The following is a 21,473-nucleotide window of genomic DNA, read 5'->3' on the forward strand; positions in this document are numbered from 1 at the left end:
TTCATTCTTAGAAATTAAGAGTCCACCTTTAGAGTACCATGTTCCGTTCTCTGTGTATGGTCAGTTTCCATGCATAGAGGTAGAGTTTTCTCCCATGAGATGCCAGGTTCCTTTTTTGTAGGGCTAATTTTCATTTTCAAAGATTGAAATTTTACATGTAGAGATCGGGTCTCATACTTGTAATGTTAGGCTCTATGCATGGTATGATGGATACAATGCCTAGGAAATAAGTTACCATGACTTGGCCAAAGATTATGATTAAAATGCCAGTTCTGTGTCAGGAATATAAGGCTCTACACATGGGAGGCCAAGTTCCATACATGTAGATTGAGATTCTACCATGGAGTATCATTTTCCATGCATGGATTTTGGGTACCCTCATAGGGTGTGCCAGTTTTGTGCTTGTAGATCTAATTCCATGCTTAAAGAATGGATATTTAAAATGTGGGGTTCTAGGTTACAAGCTTTTAGAACAAGACTCCATGCACAGATATTGAAATTCCACAAATCAATTGTCAGTTTCCATGCTTGGAGATTGAGATTCTATGCATAGTGCACCAAGTATGATGCCTGGGAATCTATAGAGCCAAAGTCTATTATTGCAACATCACCTTCCATGTCTGGAGTGCCACACATGTCAGGCCATGTTTCATGCTTGTAGTTTGAAAGTCCACACATTGAGATCCAAGTGTATTGTTTGAAGGGTTATGTTCAATACAGGGATCATGACAATTCAACATGTGAAGTGTCAGGTTTCATTTTTTAGGGCCAAGTTTCATTTTGAAGGTTGATATTCCATACAGGAAGTTCCAGATTTCATGTCTTGAAGTCCAGGTTTCGTGATTGAGATAAATTATGTTAATGAGTGATGAGGAAATGTACATGACTAGGTGCCATAATTCTTCTGTGGTCAAGTTTTATATTTGGAGTTTAAAAATATATACATGGAATGCCAGATCCTATCATTGTTGGTCCATGTTCCCCACATGGCTTAGTGAGAAAGGTTCTGTGCATACGGATTTAGAATCCATTTGGGTAGGAATAAGTTCCATGCTGGGAGGCAAATTTGTATGTCTCGAAGAGCCAAATTCTAGGAGTCAAACCTCATGTTCCTTGTCTGGAATGACAGTTTTAAAATGGATGAAATCAAACTACATTTTTGGAGATTAGGATGCCCAACATGAAGTACCATGTTGCATGCTCCCAATCTGAAGATTGAAATTACACACATGGAATTCCGGGTTCCATTTTAGGGGATGATATAGTCCATACCTAGAGACCAATAGTCCATATATGATATGGCAGTTTCCATGCTTCTAAGGCCTGGTTCCATTCTTGGAGATTGAAATTCCATATAGTAAATGCTGCTTTTCATGCTTTTAAAAACAAGTCCATGCTTGGAGGTTGAGAACGCACATGTGTGTTCAAAATTCTATGCCTGGGAATGAAGTTTCCTTGTTCTGGAAAGCCAACAGCTATACCTCACACTGCTGTTCAATGTCTAGAGTGCCAGTTTCCACCCAAACAAGACTACATTTCATGCTTGCAGTTTGAGATTATAGATATGGAGTGCCTGGTTCTATGCTCATTGGGCCAGGTAAAATGCTTATTGATGTCAATTCCACATATGAAGTGCTGGTTTTCATTTTTATTGGACAATGTTCCAATTAAACATTGGCATGGAATTTGAGATTTCATACATAGAATGCCAAGTGCCATTCATGTGGTTCTAGATCATGCTTGGAGATTGAGACTTCACACATAGAATATCAGTACCATGCTTATAGGACGTGGTTTCATGTCTGGTGATTGAGATTCCAGGTGTGGAGCTCCAGATTGCATAATTTTAAGGCTGGGTTATATGCTTTGAGATTGAGATTTTATGCATGGAATGCCAGGTTAAATTCTTGTTGGGCCAGATTCCATATGTAAAGGTTGATGTTCCACATATAATTGGAAGTGCCAAGTTTGTAGCACCAATTTCAATGATTGGATATTGACAGAACATCCATGTAGCACAAAATATCATACATGGTTTTATATAATGTGGTGTCAATTTACATAATGTGAGCATTAGGCTCCATGTTTTCAGTGCCAGTTTCAGTACACGTAAGGCCACATCTGTCCCATGCATGGAGATTGAGATTCTACACATGGAATGCTAGATTCCATGCTTGTAGATTCATGTTCCATCCTTGGATTTGAGATTTCACACTGGAATTCCAGCCGCCATGTTTGTAAGGACGTACACTATGCTCAGAGATTGAGACTCCTCACGTGGAGAGCCAGATTCTTTGTTTTCAGTGCCAGCTTTTATGCTCAGAGATTCAAATTACACAAGTAGTATACCAGGTTCCATGTTTTTGGCACTTGGGATTTAGATTCCTTACATGATATATTAGTCTACTTGGACTGCCATAACAAAATATTACAGGCTGTGTCGTTTAAACAACATAAATTTATTTTCTCACAGTTCTGGAGGCTAGAAGTCCAAGATACGGTGACAGCAAATTTGGCTTCTGGTTAGGGTTCTCTTCCTGGATTACAGAAAACTACCTTCTCACTGTGTCCTCACATGATCTTTCCTCTGTATGCATGAAGATAGAAGGTAATCTCTGGTGTCTTTTCCTCTTTTTAACCCTACTTATAAGGACAACAGTCCTATCGGATTATGGCCCCACCCTCTGATCTTCATAAACCTTAATTACCTCCCTAAAGACTTCATCTCCAAATAAAATCATACTGGGAGTTAGAGCCTTGACATATGAATTTGAGGGTGACATAATTTAGTCCATAATATATAGTGCACCAGGTATAATGCTTCGTAGGGCAGTTTCCATGTTTTGAAGAGTCAATATCTGTGACTGAAATGCCAATTTCCATGTCTGAAATACCGGGTTTTAAGCTCATTTGGTCATGTTTCATGCTTGTAACCCACACTGGAAGTGCCAGGTTTCATTTGTAGGTCCAAACTCCATGCTTGGAAATTGAGATTCCACACATAAAGCACCAGCTTCTTTACTCGTATATTGGATATCTATACTTGGATATTGTGCTTTTATGCACAAAGTGTCAGGTTTTGTGTTTGTATGGAATTTCTATCCTTGAAGATTGATTACGTATGTGCAAATATTCCATATGTGGAGAGTCAAAATCTATGAGATAAAGATTTCCATGTCTTGGGGGCCAAGATACACATATGATACATGTAGAGCTATTCTATGCATTCACCTACTTGGACATTGAGATTAAATACACGGAATTCCAAGATCCATGACTAGAAGACCAATTTCCAAGTTCTGGAGAGCACATATGTATGGCTGAAATATGAGGTTATATAAAAACAAGCATCATGTTTCATGTTTGTAAAGTTAAGTTTCATTTTTGAGATTGACATTCTATATATAAAGTGTCAGGTTCCAAGCTTGTAAAGGTTTTATGCATGTGATTTTAGAGTTTACACATTGCACACTAGATTCTATGCTTTTTGGGCCAGTTTTCACGTTTTGATATTGAGCACACATGTATAGTGTAGAGTAGTTTCATGCCTGAGAGACATGAGACCATACCTTGGAGAGACAAATTTTATAACTCAAATGCCAGGTTCCAGTCTGAGGTGTCACACTCACCACATGTAATTTCATATCCTATACATGGAGATTTATATTTCACACATGTATTGCCAAGTTGAATGTTTGTGGGGTCAAGTTCCTTGACTGAAGATTGTGTTTACACTAGTGGAGTAGCAGGTCCATGCTTGTAGCCAGGTGTCATACTCAGAGATTGAAATTCCACATATGAACCTTCAGTTTTTATGTTTATAGTGCTAAATTCCATGTTTGGAAATTGAGATTACATATGTGTAGTGCAAAATTGGCAAGGTTTCTAATGTTGGATAGCCAACATGTATTCTATACCTAGATGTCTTTGAGCCACATGTAGAAGTCCTGGTTCCAGACCTAAAAGGCCAAATACTATGCCTAGAGGAGTGGGATTCACATTTGAAGCTACTTACTATGTCTGGAAAGTCCAATACCATATTTAGAGGTCTATGTTCCATGACTAAATGGACAGGAAGGACAGATTTCATGCTGAGAGGGCTGGTTTCCACTCTTGGAGATTTAAATTCATGCTTGTAAGGCTGGATCTTATGTGAAAAACCATATTTTATGCTTGGAAAGGCATAATTTATACCTAAAAGACCCAAATTAATGCCTTAAAAACCAGATCCATAATTGGTTGGTCAGATTCCATTCCTCTAGTCTCATGTTCTACACCCAGAGCTTGAAGTTCCTTATTTGTAGAGTCAAACTCTATGTCTAGGGCTAGGTTCCATGACTTGAGTGCAAGGCTCCATGCCTGCATGCCAGTTTTCACAACTGGATGACCATGCTTCATGCTGGTAAGGCTGGACTACGCATCTGAAAGTCCAGGCATTATGCCTACTATGTCAAGTTCCATTCATGTACTATAATTCCATAGCACAAAGGCAGGTTACATACTGCAGTGACTGCAGGGTTTCTTCCCATATCCGGAAGGACAGATTTTACACTTAGAAGGACAGAATGTATGCTTGGAGAAGTTGAGTTCATATATGTGGAGTGTGGTATATGACCGCATACAAGTTTCTATGTGTAGAGGGTCCATTTTCACACTGAAAGCTGGAAATTCATGGGGCCATGTTTCATGCCTAGGTTGGAATAGAGGGCTGTTATTTCATGCCTGCAGGGCCAGATTCCATGACTCAAGAACCAGGTTCCTATGAATGAAATGCCATTCCCAGGCCTGAAGGACCAACTCTGAAGCCTTAATTGCCTTGTATTGTGGTTAGAAGGCCAGGGCCCATGCACCAAAATCAGGTAATCTAGCTACAACTGTGTTCTAGCTGGGAAGGAGAGTTTACCTCCAAATTTATTGCTGCAGAAATAGTCATCCTAATTATCACATTGAGACTGTCTTGTGACATAAGTGACCCAAAAATGAGCAGAAAAAAATATGAGGCCTGCCAGGAGTTTTTATGCAGTGGCACAGTAAAAAAAAAAAAAAAAAAATGCCCACAATGTATAAATTTTAAGGAGACAGTAAAAGAAAAATATGGAGTTTTTTTTATTACATACTTGCCAGTCATGACTGTTTGACTTAGTCATTAGATTGGCAATTACTGAGTGCTAACCATGAGTCAGGTGTTTTGCTATGTCTATAGCTGCATTGTATCATTTAGTTCCACAGGAGAGGTTCTGTTATTTGACAAATGAGAAAACTGTGACTCAGAAAGCATTTTACTGATTTTCCCAAAGTTTCCCAGCGGGGTATACAGTAGAGCAAGGATATGAACTCTGCTACATTTACTGAATTTTTAAATGATAATAGGTTATGTCTGCAGTGTTGAATGAACCCAAAATGAGAAGTAGTTGGTGCTATTTTCCTGGCTGCACAGCAAGACACAGCTGCCTTTGTGGTATGATACCCATAACCTACATTTTGAACAGCAGAATAATCTTAAGTGGTATAAAAAAAAATGCCATATCAACTCCAATAAACATCCTTTCTAGCAATAAAAAAATTATATTCAACTTCAGAGGTATAAATTTATGGTATGTATACATGTGATATTTATAATTAGTTCTTATAAAACAGTTTTTATCCCTGAAGCACTTTATTAAATTAACTAATTAATCTTTACCATATCCTTTAGAGAGAGAACTGTAGCCTATCTGCAAGGAGCCTCTATTATGGGGCTCAAGATGATTTATGAATATTATATACAGTGATAAGCAGACTCATGGCACTTCAGATACACACAAGCTGACACTGAGGATTTGGGATTCATTCATTCCTTAAGCAAATGTTTATTTAGTGTTATTACCGTATAACCTAGGGAATGATACCCCTAGGACGTGAGACAATGTCTGCCTGGTTAAATGCAGTGGAGATCATGAAGATGGGATGTTACCTTTAGAAAAGACAACAAATCCCTCTTGACCTCTTTGACCCAAATATAAAATGAGTCTCATGAGGGCAGTTTCCCCATGTGCAGCAACTGCTTCTTTCTTCTCACATTTTCTAACCTGCAGAGTTTATTTCTGACTTGGCTAGGACTGCCTGGAACTTACAGTGCAACCCTCTGGTGTTTGCATTTCTCATTGCTGGTGACACTTCCCACTGCCACATCTCCCTGCTCATTTTCAGCCCTGTTCTAGTCCCTAGCACCACCCTCAGCTACAGTCTAAAAAGAATTAAACATCCCTAGCCCAGAGATCCAAGTTTAGTATTCCATCATCTATCATGATAGTCTAACACCAAAGTACTAATACTTTTTTAAAAAACTATGCTACTGTGTTGTCTTACTTGAGATTCCCTAGAAGCAGAGTCTGAATTGATTGGGCAAATAATTTATAGTCAAAATACTCTCAGAAGAAACCAGTCAGGGAGTGAGAAAACCAGAATAGTACAGGAGTTGGAGCAATAGTTTAGGAATAAGTCTACTCTCGGCCTGATCTCCTGACCCCATGGGTGCAATTCTCATTCCAGAGGCAAGGGGAATAGGTTACTGTAATATGTCTAAAGAAGTCAATTTTGGGATATGAGCCACACTCAAGGAGGGACCAGGTGTACAGTTAGGATATCTCTAGGTAGGACGGTGTTCATCAGTAGAAAGTTTGTCAGCAGCTAACACCTGCAGTACCTGGGGGACAGGTACACTGGTCTGGCAAAGGGCATCTGGGCAGAGCACCACCACCATTCACTCCAGCCCACCTGTCACCAGTCAGATTTATTTGCTTCTTGCATTAAGTTTTCTCAATACATTCATGGCTTCTTCTGGTTTTGGTGTAGTCATAATTTCTGAGTAAAAATTACGAGGCGAACACTAGTGAGACAAACTACAGCCCTGCTGTTGCTATTGGTCCTGAAAAAGCAAGTGAAACTCATGATGACCTTCCTTTACCATTATTCTTTATTTCTTTCAACCCCAGTTCATATGTCTGATTGACTAAGTGGTTTGCCTGCTGGCCGGCCTAGGCTCACACCCTTGAGAGTTCTGAGACCTTGATTACCATGCCTTTATTAGGCCATAGTTGAATTTGCCAATTTTAATTAAAACTGGACTCAGGAGGTTACCTAGAGATGCCTAGTGGACAATGTGTTTGCCAAGCGTATTTCTCCCTGCCTCTCTTGTATAACATCAGCCTTATATCTGTATGATGATCCACACAGCATCTAATTTCTTTGTCTGCTGGTCTATTGGGGCTATCATCCCAAAGTACATAGGTAGCACAAGTAGCAGCCACAGCTTTCTGTTTAGTAAAACTTTTACTAAGTCCTTTGGTGAAAGCATTCCCTTTCCAGGAACTAGGATCTTCATTACTACAGAGTCTAAACCTACAGAGGTGAGAAAAATTCCCCAAGTAGGTCACTGCTATTTCTATTTCTGTGGTGTAGTTCCTTGACCCAAGTGTTCTATCTGTTGGGAACACAATACCATGTAAAGGTTTTTTATTTTAGGTATATATGGTACCCTAAAGAAGAGTGCTCCATGCTCACAGGTTTATTGTATCCGTAAATGGTATGTTGTAGGAACAGTGGTTCCTCCCATCATTATGTGACCACTGCTGTTCCTCCTTTACTATAAAGTGAGTCTCTTGGTCCGAGGCGATGTCATATAGGATATCATTTTTTGAAAAGCCAGTACTCTGGTGATGGTACTGGTTGAAGCACTATGGAAAGGACAGGTTAACCTATATTTCTATCTCCTTTTCATGGAAGAAGTGGTCCATGTGATCAACTTGCTACCAATTGTCTGATTCATCTCCTTAAAGACTGATCCCATATCAGGGGCTTAGGTGTGCCCTTTCTTATTGGCCAGATATTTAGCAGTGACATTAGCTAGATCAGCCCTGGTGAGAAGGTACCTATACCTTCGGGCCCATGCATAGCCTCCATTTTTGCAACCATGTCTGCTCCATTGATGAGCACATTGCAAAAGCACAGGGGTGGACAAGGACAGAGGTGAGGCAAGCAATCTTATTCACCTGGAGGTTCAGTGCCTCATCTGCACTAGATGTTTCCTGGCATGCACTAATGTAGAAATAAAAAAGACATTCTCATTTCGTGCCCACTTTCCCAGGTATACCAAGATGCCTCTTACTTAGACCTCATTGTTCCCAATCTTCTTATGTTGCTTCTTCCAGGTCACTGATGAACCAGTGAAACCATTTATTACTACACATGATTCTATGTACAGTATTAACTCAGGCCATTTTTCTTTCCACACAAATACATTTTGAGGTTCTCTGTCCAAGAGCTCTGTTCTTTGAGAGGAGCTTACCTCAACACTGTCTTTTAGGGTCACCCATGTGTTAGGATGTAGTTTATCATCAGTCTATTTTCAATCTGCAGAACATACTGAGCTAAAACAACTTTGAGCCAAGCCTGCGTTTTTTCCTCCTCCATCACCTGATCTTAGGAAGACCCATGAGACCATAGTGAGAGCTGAAGGAGAGGTGTTGGTTCAGCAATGTAGAAGGTATGGCTCACCTGTTCTTAGAGATTACTCTTGCCTTCTAGATATACTGAAGCCCAATCCCAGATATTCCACCTCCCCTTGAAGGTGAATTTCTGCTGATCATATGACAGTGAGTCTGACAGAACTCAGTTCAAGGTAAACAGCTCAGGGTGTATGGTCAACTAACGTCCCATAATCATGAGGTCAATATCCACTTGGGCCCATAAACATTCCAAAAATGCTTTCTTATTCTTCATATAGTTTTCTGCTGCAGACAACATGGCCTGCTTCCTGAAACTGAGGCATCTGTAATGTGATTCTCTTATTAGGCCTTGCTAGAAATTTCACACAGAAAGCTATACTATCTTGGAATCTATTGGGTCATGTATTAGCTTGTTTTCACACTGCTGATAAAGATGTACCCAAGACTGGGCAATTTACAAAAGAAAGAGGTTTCATGGACTTACAGTTCTGTGTGGCTGGGGAAGCCTCACAATCATGCTTGGAGGTGAGGAGAAGCAAGTCACATCTTACAGGGATGGCAGAAGGCAAAGAGAGAGCTTGTGTAGGGAAACTGCCCCTTACAGAGCCATCAGATCTCAGTAGACTTATTCACTATCATAAGAACAGCACAGGAAAGACCTGCCTCCATGATTCAATTAACTCCCATCGGGTCCCTTCCACAATACAAGGGAATTCAAGATGAGATTTGGGTGGGGACACAGTCAACTGTATCAGATCATATGGACTACTAGGCAGGGCTGCTTGGACCAGAGCCTAGAACAACTACAGAATGCTTTCTTGTTCTGAATTCTACTCGAAACAGATATCCTTCCATATGACTTTATGAATGATTTGAAGCATTTCCAAAACCCAAAGAGGCCTATTTAGTTGTGCTTCTTTCTTAATTGTAGGAGGGACAAGGTAAAATAATGGGTTCTTCACCATAAACGAGGTGATTGGCATATGACCCCTAAAAGTTTTTCCAACGTAACTTACTTCTCAAATATTTCAGAGTTTAGCTCTCACCCTCTGGAGAATGTGTCTTATCAGGGCATCTAGGGTACTTTCCAATTCCTGCTTATCAGGTTGAAATAAAATGTCAGCAATATAGTGGACCAACATTCAGGTCCATGGGACATTGAGATGATCCAGATACTTTTGAATAATATTGTAACAGATTTCAGAAGAGCTAACTAGCACTGGAGGAAAACCAAGAATATACTGTCATCTACATCTTACACCACATGGAAGTGTGAACAGTTTTTCCTCTTCCTTATTGATGGCTGGAGAAGGATGCATTTTCCAGATCAATAGCCACCTACCACATACTAGAGACAGAATATTCATCTCTTTTAGTAATGACAGTACATTTGGCACAGATATCTATTTGGCTAATTTTGCAGTATCTACTGCCATCGACTATCATCTATTCAGTTCTTGCAGGGCCAAACTGATGAATTAAATGGGGATATGGTGGAGCTTACCATTCCTATATCCTTTACGTCTTTGAGAGTGTCACTAATCCCTGCCAATCTACCCATTAGTGTGATACTATTTTTGGTTTATTATTTTGAAAAGGGAAGCTTCAGGGGATTCCACTTTGCTACTCCAGTAACTCTTCTTGCACAGGTGAAAAACAAATGTGATAATTCAGATAATGAACTCTATTTATTCTTATTTTACTCTTGTGAATGGGGAAAATGATCACTGGGTGGGTCTGTGGGCCCAGTGGACCAATGGTATAATATATCCAAGACAGTTCTCTACTTATTATCTGACCTCCATTGACTGCTGCTGTAATGTGGGAGGAGGGGCTTGTAGTGGGATTTAGGGTTTCCAAGTGTTAGTGTCAGCTCAGACTCTGTATCCAACAACCTTCATAAAGTATGGGTATCTCCAGTGTACAATTACACATTAAGTATCTGTAGGTCCCTTTAGGGGAATTATTGGGAATTACTACTTGCTGTGGTATTCTGGGGCTCTTTATTCAAGGTGGCTTAGCTCCTCTTTTAATTGATTAATTCTGAGAACAGTCTCAAGTATGAAAACTGGGTGAGGGATGATGCCTTTCCTTTGGGCAGCTTGTGGTGTGTGTGTTTGTGTGTGTGTGTGTACTGTTCACTATCCGTGTATCTTGCCTCTGAGCACCACGTTTTATGAGCAATCTCTATAAATTCTTGAAGGACATGTTCCGTGGCTACCATTCTGACCTTACTGCCCATAACAGTAATTATACCCATCTTGTCTCTCGTAGTTACATGCTGTTGCCTGACTTCTGCTATTCTGAGATCCATCCTTCCCATTGATATTTAGGAGCCCACTTCTGTAACAGTGTCTTCCACTATCAACCTACAGGGGACAGACACCATTGTGATTGTCAGTAATTATACTATCTCTTTCACCAGAGTATTCTTTCTTGGCAAAAGAAATGTTCTTTGGCCTTTCCAAGGGAGACAACTAGTGGATCTTTCAGTCTTACATAATAAATTTAGCATTCTCACTTCTCCAAAACTTTTGATCCCTGCCTAAATTGCCTGAGAGTATTCTTTTAAAATTTATTTTAGTTAGTTACATTTAAAGATTCAGGGAGTACATGTGTGTGTGTATTACATGGGTTTATTGTGTGATGCTGAAGTTTAGGCTTCTAATGATTCTATCACTCAAGTAGTAAACATGGTACCCAGTAGGTAGTTTTTCAACTTTCTCTCTTCTTTTAGAATCTCCAGTGTTTATTGGCCCTAGTTTGTGTCCATGAGTACCCAGCATTTGGCCCCTACTTATAAATTAGAACACATGGTATTTGGTTTTCTGTTTCCACATTAATTTTCTTAGGATAATGGCCTCCAGCTGCATCCATGTTGCTGCAAAATACATAATTTCATTCTTGTTATGGCTATATAGTACTCCACGGTGTATATATATCACTATTTTTATTCAGTCTACCATTGATGGGCATCTCAGTTGATTCATGTATTTGTTATTGTGAATAGTGCTGTGATGAATATATGAGTGCATATGTCTTTTGGGTAAAGTGGTTTAGTTTCCTTTAGGCATATACCCAGTAATGGAATTGCTGGGTCGAATGGTAATTCTATTTTAGTTCTTTGAAAAATATCCAAACTGCTTTCCACAGTGGCTGAATTAATTTACATTCCCATCAATTGTGTGTAAGCTTCCTTTTTCTCCATAGCCATGCCAACATCTGTTATTTTTTAACTTTTTAATAATAGCCATTCTGACTTGCATGAGATGATATCTCATTGTGGTTTTAATTTGCATCTCTCTCATGATTTGTGATGCTGAAAATTATTTCATATACTTGTTATCCACTTGTATGTCTTCTTTTGAAAAGGGTCTGTTCTTGTCCTTTGCCTACTTTTTAATGGGATGGTTTGTTTGTTTTGTAAATTTGTTTAAGTTCCTTATAGATACTGGATATTAGACTTCTGTTACATGCATATTTGTCCATTCTGTTGACAATTTCTTTGCTGTCCAGAAGCTCTTTGCTTAATTAGGTCCCACTTGTCAATTTTCATTTTTGTTGCATTTGCTTTTGAAGATTTAGTCATAAATTCTTTGCCTAGGCCAATGTCTAGAAGAGTATTTCCTAGGTTTTCTTCTAGGATTTTTATAGTTTGAGGACTTAAATCTAAGTCTTTAATTCATCTTGGGTTTTTTTTTTTCTTTTATACAGAATCTTGTTCTGTCACCCAGGCTAGAATGCAGTGGTGCCATCATATTGCCCAGGCTGGTCTTGAATTCCTGAGGCCCCAGCAAATAGCATCCATTGAAGAGATCTACCTGCCTCAGCCTCCCAAAGTGCCGGCATTACAGGTATGAGCCATTGTACCCAACCTTGAGTTGATTTTTGTAGATGGTGAGAGGTAGGAGTCCAGTTTCTTTTTTTTTTTTTTTTTGCATATGGTTAGCCAGTTTTCCCAGCACTATTTGCTGAATAGGGTATCCTTTCCCCATTGTTTATTTTCATCAACTTTGTCAAAGATCTGTTGGTTGTAGGTGTGTGGCTTTATTTTAAGGGTCTCTATTCTGTTCCATTGATCTATGTGTCTATATCCATATCATTGTCACACTGTTTTGGTTACTATAGCCTGGTTGTATAATTTGAAGTTGAGTGATATGAACCCTCCAGCTTGATTGTTTTTTCTCAGGACTATGTTGGCTATTCAGGCTCTTTTTTTGGTTCTGTACGAAATTTAGAATAGTATTTTCTATTTTCTAATTCCCTCAAAGTAGTCTTACCTACTACATTATCTTACCTCCTTAAAGAGCAGGACTTCAGACTACACATCAGGCCCCAGTATGGCAGGGCTCTGGTATATGGAAAGAGAAAGAAAGCATCCAGATTTCTCTGGACAGATTATTGAATCTTGGACTCAGTGTGAAAATTTTGGTGCAGTACCAGATTCAGGAAAAGTACTCTACCCCCTGCCTATGATGCTCTACCCAGTTCCCTTTACCAGGCTGTGTGCCAGTTCCCCAGCTGCTTTGGATCTTGGCTGCTGTCAGCTGAAATCTACATCCTAATGGGAACTTACCTGTCTCCCCATCTCTGGGCTCCGTGTGACCAATGCATGGCTGATGAGGAGGGCTGACTGGGGAAAGTACACAAGTATCAGCAGAAAGAATGTGAGGGTGTCTCCAAGTAATTTGGAGGGTGTGGACTGAACTGGGAGGTATGAATGAAAAGCAAGATGCAGGAGACTTTGTCAATACAGGGAACTCTCCCAGTCTCCTGGTTGTTATGTCCTGGCAAAGGTCTCTAGGGCCAGTCCTAACATGCTTGCTTCTGGGATTGTGCTTGGACCAAACAGTGACCTACATAAATCTGGCAGAGAAGGCAGAAGCACTGTGGCTACTAGGTCATCTGACTGGCATCAAGCCTCTTGCAAGCTGTATGATCTTGGGATTATTTAAATTTCTGAGTCTCATTTTGTGTGTGTGTGTGAATGAAATGGCGATAACAATAATACCTACTTCATAGTGGGAGAACGTTAAATGAGTTCTGAGAAGAACATGTGCTTCTAAAAGGCTCTGGCTTCATTTCGAAAGTTAAAAATATCATTTTATCACTACTGAAAGAGTTCTTCGATGGATGCTATTTGCTGGGGCCTCAGAATATTGTCTCTTCCTAGATTCCCCAGGGCTTTACTGAACGAGTATGTTGGAAAACAATGCTCTCCCACCCCAACCCTACGCCTGTTAAGTCTCTTGAATACAGCTGCCACCTCCTTCCTGGATCTCAGGTTCTGTCTGTTGGCCTCCACTCCCAGTGGGCAGATCTGGTTTTAAACTCCATCTCCTCTCAACTACCTTTCACTTCCTCTCAGTTTGCATTGACTGGAAGTGGCCCTACCCCTGAAGAAGTAAAATGGAGTTTACTATGCTCTCTGTGCTTTGGAACTAATCGCATTATGAAGCAAGAGCCAGCTTCAGACTATAAGAGTCTTCAAAACCACCATGTCATTTCATTTATTCAACTTCAGTGCTTTAGAATACATTTGACTGTATCACTGTACTCATTTTGCAACTGAGTATCATTTTCAAGCATAATTTGTTCCTGTCACATGAAATGATAAATTTGTTCATTTAGAACTGCAAATCTAGCTATTCATGCTTTATGTAAGCAAATTAAATTTTTTTCTTGGGATTCTTGACAATATTTAATATTATGAATTCTATTAAGATGTTAAGGGATCTGAATTTTAAGAATCACAATAAACTGCAAAATGGGTTTATTGATTTGTGGGGGAGGTGTTACAGAAGAGGTGACATGTGAGCTGGGACTTGGAGGAAGATGTCAAGTTCCGCAAGTGCAGATATGCGGTAGGGGAGAGCAGAGAGTTGGATATACTGGATCAAAGGTATGGATTTATGGCATGTATGGATATGGTATGGATATATGGATATATGGATATACTGGAGAAAAAGTATGTATATGGCATAAGTAAAGGGATGCGGAAGGGAAAAGATGGGGTTAGAGTGAGGCAAATCTACTGGTGTCCAGTTTGGAACACAGTCCAAACAAATGGCTAAAAAGGTATTATGGGGACACACCTATAGAAATCCTTGAATAATGCACTTTTAATGTATCCATGCTTCATCTTTGCTGCTTCAGAGCAAACGAAATTAATTCATGTGTGATAATAAAACCATAGGCATTGTTATGTGGTATTGATATACATACCAAATCTTTTGAGGTTATAGTCACAGTGGATCTATTAGAGAATAGCAGACCCAAAATAAAAATTATTCTCTTCTTATTTATGACAAGTGCTATGGTATCATTTTATGAATATCTCTCTTAATGTGAAATGCTTAAAAATATAAATAACTGTGATATTTCTGATTATAAAATGTACACAATCATATGTTGTAATTTTTAAATATGAAAAATATTTAGAAAAAACCTACAAAGTCACGTGAAATACTCTTATCCAGATAAAATGGCCACCAATATTTTGTATTTTGGTGATCTTTCTTTCCTGTCTTGTGTGTGCATGTGTGCATGTGAAGGTAAGTATATGTGCACATGTAGCTGTGTGCAAATGCATGTATGAGTGTGTGTCTGGAAGGTGGGCTCATGGGGAGAGATGCAACCAGATTTTGCAGAGTCTTGAGAGCAACACAGTGGACATTTGGACTCAGTCTCAAGGTCAGTGATGGACACTAAATGTTTGTGAACAGATGAAAAAATGAGATAGTATGTGCTCAAGATTGTTGCTCCGACTGTGGCACTGACAAAGAAAGGAAATATGAGAAGTCAGGTATTCCAGGAGGAGGCTATAACTCTGGAGATGAGGTACTCAGGGAGGTGAGCTAGGGCAGAAATTCAGGCAGGTGAAGGGCTGTGCATTCCAGAACTATTTATGTGTTCAAATTCACAAGACCTTGTGGATGAACAGATTTGTGAGAGAAGAAGGGAATCAAAGATAATTCTTAGTCTTCTTTAAAAAAAAAAAATGAAAATCTCCATCAAAGCATGTCCTGTTCTTTTGCTCATATTCACAAGGCATTGCAAAGAGATTTATAAAATTGTTTATCACATAAATTAATGACAATTAACTTCACTGAGCAATCATTTTGAGCCAGACATGAGAAACTTCATTTAATCCTAGCAACCGTCCATGAGGTAAGTGCTATTTGAGGCACAGATAGGTTAAATGACTCACCTACGGACACACAGCTCAGAGGTAAAAGAGCCTGTGCAAGACCTAATTCTCTCTCTCTCTCTCTCTCTCTCCAAATTTCACATTATAATGATGACTGTTATGGACTGGATTTTTCCCCACCCCACCACCCAAATTCCTTTGTTAAAATGAGATTGCAAGGGTGGAGACTTAATCCAATAAGGCTGTTATACTAACAAGAAAAGGAAGAGACACAAGAGCTCTTTCTCCACACACACATATAGAAAACGTCATGTAAGGGCATAGCAAGAAGGTAACTGTTTGCAAGACAGGAACAGGGCCCCTGTCAGGAACCAAAACAGCTGACACCTTGATCTAGGACTTCCCAGCCTCCAGAACTGTGAGAAAATTAATTTCTGTTGTTTTAGGTCCCTAGTCTGTGGTATTTTGTTGTGGCAGCCTGAGCCAATTACTATAATGCCTTGTAGTAGCAACAGTCAGAGAACCCAGTGATGGTAGGGAATCCTTTTAAAGCTGAAGCAAATTTGCCAATTGGAAGATGGAAAGTTTACTTAAAAACATTTTTAAAGTGCAACTTTAACTTAGACATTAAATATCAATTAAGGCTAGTAGGGCAGAACTTCATGATTACTTAGAAGTTTCTTTTTTCATTTTGAAATGATTGATTTTTTTTTTTTTTTTTTTTTGAGACAGAGTCTCGCTCTGTCGCCAGGTGCCAGGCTGGAGTGCAGTGGCACAATCTCGGCTCACTGCAACCTCCGCCTCCCAGGTTCAAGCAATTCTCCTGCCTCAGCCTCCCGAGTGGCTGGGACTACAGGTGCGTGCCACCACAACCAGCTAATTTTTGTATTTTTAGTAGAAACAGGGTTTTACCATGTTGGCCAGGATGATCTTGATCTCTTGACCTGGTGATCTGCCTGCCTCGGCCTCCCAAAGTGCTGGGATTACAGTCTTGAGCCACCATGCCCAGCCTGTTAATTTTTAAAGTGTTAATGCCTTTAAGCCAAAACCTTCTCCTTTCATTTTTTTCCAACACACAAATTTGAAGCTGGGAAGGAAATTGGAAACAGGAAGTCACTGCTGTTGTTAAGCTCTGAGAATCTTCCCAAGTGTAATTCAGTCTGCAAATTGCTTTTGTAAAGTAGATTATTTGGAAAATGTTTGCAAAGATGTAAGTAAAATGCTGTATTTTATATGGTATTTACATAGGATTGAATATACTCACTTCAAGGGTGAACTATGATCCAAAAGGACTAGTGTTGTTGGTAAAAAATATTTTATGTTGTTGTGTCCGTAGGTGAGTCATTTAACCTATCTGTGCCTCAAATAGCACTTACCTCATGGACAGGTTTATGTTGTTGGTTCTGAAATGTCTACTAGAAGAATACTTGCATGAATAGAAGAATATGATTTCCAACCCATGCAGTGAAAAGCAGCTTAAATCTAGTTTGAAAATCACTTTCGTATAAAGGGCTGTTGAATTTTGTCAAAGGCCTTCTCTGTATCTATTGAGATAATCATGTGGTTTTTGTTTTTGGTTCTGTTTATATGGCGGATTACGTTTATAGACTTGCATATGTTGCACCAGCCTTGCATTCCCAGGATGAAGCCTACTTGATTGTGATGGATAAGCTTTTTGATGTGCTGTTGCAATCAGTTTGCCAGTATTTTATTGAAGATTTTTGCATCTATGTTCATTATGGGTATGGGTATTGGCCTGAAGTTTTCTTTTTTTGTTGAGTCTCTGCCAGGTTTTGGTATCACGATGATGTTGGTCTCATAAAATGATTTGGGAAGGATTCCCTCTTTTTGTATTGTTTGGAATAGTTTCAGAAAGAATGGTACCAGCTCCTCTTTGTATGTTTGGTAGAATTCAGCTGTGAACCCATCTGGACCTGGACTTTTTTTGGTTGGTAGGCTACTAACTGCTGCCTCAAGTTCAGCCCTGGTTATTGGTCTGTTCGAGGTTTCAACTTCTTCCTGGTTTAGATTTGGGAGGGTGCAAGTGTCTAGGAATTGATCCATTTTTTCCAGGTTTACTGGTTTATGTGTATAGAGTTGTTTGTAGTAATCTCTGTTTGTAGTTTGTATTTCTGTGGAGTCAGTGGTGATATCCCCTTTATGATTTTTTATTGCATCTATTTGATTCTACTCCCTTTTCTTTTTTTTTTTTTTAATCTGGCTAGCAGTTTGTCTATTTTGTTCATCTTTTCAAAAAACTAGCTCCTGGATTATTTTTTAGAAGGATTTTTTGTGACTCTATCACCTTCAGTTCTGCTCTGATCTTAGTTATTTCTTGTCTTCTGCTAGGTTTTGAGTTTTTTTGATCTTGCTCCTCTTGCTCTTTCAATTTTGATGATAGAGTGTTGATTTTAAATCTTTCCTCCTTACTCTGGTGGGCATTTATTGCTTTAAATTTCCCTCTAGACACTGCTTTAAATGTGTCCCAGAGATTCTGGTATGTATTGTCTTCGATCTCATTGGTTTTGAAAAACATCTTTATTTCTGCCTTCATTTCAATGTTTATCTTTATGCTAAAAACTCTCAATAAACTAGGTATCAAAGGAACATATCTCAAAATAATAAAAGCTATTTACGACAAACCTACAGCCAATATCATACTGAATGGGCAAAAACTGGAAGCATTCCCTTTGAAATCCAGCACTAGACAAGGATGCCCTCTCTCACCACTCCTATTCAGTACAGTATTGAAGTTCTAGCCAGAGCAATTAGGCAAGAAAAAAAAAATAAAGGATATTCAGTTAGGAAAAGAGGAAGTCAAATTGTCTCTATTTGCAGACGACATGATTGTATATTTAGAAGACCCTATCATCTCAGCCCAAAATCTCCTTAAACTGATAAGCAACTTCAGCAAAGTCTCAGGATACAAAATCAATGTGCAGAAATCACAAGCATTCCTATACATCAACAACAGACTAACAGAGAGCCAAATCAAGAGCGAATTCCCATTCACAATTGCTACAAAGAGAATAAAATACCTAGGAATACAACTAACAAAGAATATAAAGGACCTCTTCAAGGAGAACTACAAACTACTGCTCAAGGAAATAAGAGCAGACACAAACAAATGGAGAAATATTCCATGCTCATGGTTAGGAAGAATCAATATCGTGAAAATGGCCATACTGCCCAAAGTAATTTATATATTCAATGCTATCCCCATCAAGCTATGAATGACCTTCTTCACAGAACTGGAAAAAACCACCTTAAACTTCATATGGAGCCAAAAGAGAACCTGCATAGCCAAGACAATCCTAAGAAAAAAGAACGAAGCCGGAGGCATCATGCTACCTGATTTCAAACTATACTACAAAGCTACAGTAATCAAAACAGCATGGTACTGGTACCAAAACAGACCAATGGAACAGAACAGAGGCCTCAGAAATAATGCCACACATCTACAACCATCTGATCTTTGACAAACCTGACAAAAACAAGCGATGGGGAAATGATTCCCTGTTTAATAAATGGTGCTGGGAAAACTGGCTAGCCATGTGCAGAAAGCAGAAACTGGACCCCTTCCTGACACTTTAACTAAAATTAACTGCAGATGAATTAAAGACTTAAGCATAAGACCTAACACCATAAAAACCCTAGAAGATAACCTAGGCAAAATCATTCAGGACATAGGCATAAGCGAAGACTTCATGAATAAAACACCAAAAGCTTTGGCAACAAAAGCCAAAATAGACAAATGGGATCTAATTAAACTCCAGAGCTTCTACACAGGAAAAGAAATAATCATTAGAGTGAACCAGCAACCAACAGAAAGGGAAAAAAAAATTGTAATCTACCCATCTGACAAAGGACTTATATCCAGAATCTACAAAGAACTAAAACAGATTTACAAGAAAAAAACAAATCCATTCAAAAGTGGGAGAAGGATATAAACAGACAGTTTTCAAGAGAAGATATATATGAGGCCAACAAATATATGGAAAAAATGCTCATCATCACTGATTATTAGAGAAATGCAAATCAAAACCATATTGAGATACCACCTCATGCCAATTAGAATGGCGATCATTAAAAAATCTAGAGAAAACAGATGCTGGAGAGGATGTGGAGAAATAGAAACAATTTTACACTGTTGGTGGAAGTGTAAATTGGTTCAATCATTGTGGAAGACAGTGTGGCACTTCCTCAAGGACCTAGAAATATAAATTCCATTTGACCCAGCAATCCCATTACTGGGTGTATATCCAAAGGATTATAAATCATTCTGTTATAAAGACACATGCACATGTATGTTCATAGTGGCACTGTTTGCAACAGCAAAGACCTGGAACCAACCCAAATGCACATCGATGATAGATTGATCAAGGAAAATGTGGTACATATACACCATGGAATACTATACAGCCATAAAAATGATGAGTTCATGTCCTTTGTAGGGACATTGATGAATCTGGAAACCATCATTCTCAGCAAACTGACACAAGAACAGAAAATCAAACACCACATGTTCTCACTCATAGGCAGGTGTTGAACAATAAGAACACATGGACACAGGGAGGGGAGCATCACATACTGGGGTCTGCTTGGGGGAGGCCAAGAGAGGGACAGTGAGAGGGTGGAGAGGTCAGGGAGGGATAACGGGGAGAAATGCCAGATGTAGGTGATGGGGGGATGTAGGCAGCAAACTACATTGCCATGTGTGTACCTATGCAACAATCCTGCATGATCTGCACATGTACCCCAGAACCTAAAGTACAATAAAAATAAATAAATAAATTTTAAAAAAATCACTTTAAAATTGTTTCAAATAACTTTGGCTCATTCACAAACTAAGTAACATATTTTAGCTTTCGGGGGTTCTGTTTTAGAGAAATTGTTAAGTGGTCCATCTGTTATATATGTATTTCCCTAATTAGAAGCTAATTTGTACTTCTTAAGGGAAATGTCAAATGCATTACAGAAGCCCTTTTTCATATATAAAGGAGCAACCAAGAGGGGAAAATTGTAACTAGGATGAACCTGGATGCTTTCACCTTCTCCATAATTGCAGGCATATGAAGAAATTCATGACTACCACAATGCCCACCAAAGTGAAGAATGGGCACATTACTGCATTCACAGTATGATGCACCTGCCTCTCTTTATGTCTCTTTGAGGTTAATAAAGTTCGTGATACTGTACACATAATGATGATCCTACTGTGCACAGATTGCTGATTTATTCAACTGGTAGTCACTCAGAGCTGGGACACAATAATGAACAAAACAGATGGGGTCTGCCCATCGAGTCTTCACAGCAAAATCTTCATCCATTCTCATGAATCCCACAAAAGTCATAAAGTGGCTATTATCTGATCTTTAGGAATAAAATTAGGGCTTAGACAGGTTAAGTGACTTGCTCATGGCTCAATGGCTGGCATGGCAAAGCGGGATGTGGCTCCCATATCCTGCCCCTACTGCATTCCCTCCTAATGGTTCCCCAGGGTTTAGTAACATATCCCTAGGAATTTACTGTGAGATTCCTAAATGTCCACATTAGTGTGAATAGGCCAAGTCTGAAATAAAGTAGGCCTGTTTTTTAGGACCTGGGCAAAACCCTTAGGGCCTCTCTACAGAGTTGCCAGATCCTCTCTTCATTTCAATGTTTATCTTTGAAATTTAAAAAAAAAAAAAAGTTAAAAAAAAGTAGATCCAAAATTATAATAGCTGTTTTCTTCATTTTTTTTATTGTGAAATGCTAGCTTAATTCATCAAAGTTGAACCTTTCTTTTTCAAGGGAGACAAGAGTTTCTGTGCTTTGTTTCCCTAAGCACACCCTTT

General features: G+C 39.1%; 1 protein-coding gene across 1 annotated transcript in view; it reads left to right on the plus strand.

Annotated features, from left to right (window-relative positions):
• The window catches only part of NECAB1 (N-terminal EF-hand calcium binding protein 1), a 714,313-nt gene that overhangs the window by 526,591 nt on the left and 166,249 nt on the right, over positions 1-21,473 (plus strand). Inside the window, exon 4 of the mRNA XM_064384351.1 lies at positions 12,201-12,340. Coding sequence (XP_064240421.1) covers positions 12,227-12,340 — 114 coding nt within the window. The 5' untranslated portion in view covers positions 12,201-12,226. The remainder of the gene's footprint in view (positions 1-12,200; positions 12,341-21,473) is intronic.

The sequence above is a fragment of the Aotus nancymaae genome, unplaced genomic scaffold (genome assembly GCF_030222135.1).
Source record: "Aotus nancymaae isolate 86718 unplaced genomic scaffold, 86718_ANA_hifiasm-v0.15.2.pri h1tg000036l, whole genome shotgun sequence".
Taxonomy (NCBI): Eukaryota; Metazoa; Chordata; class Mammalia; order Primates; family Aotidae; genus Aotus; species Aotus nancymaae.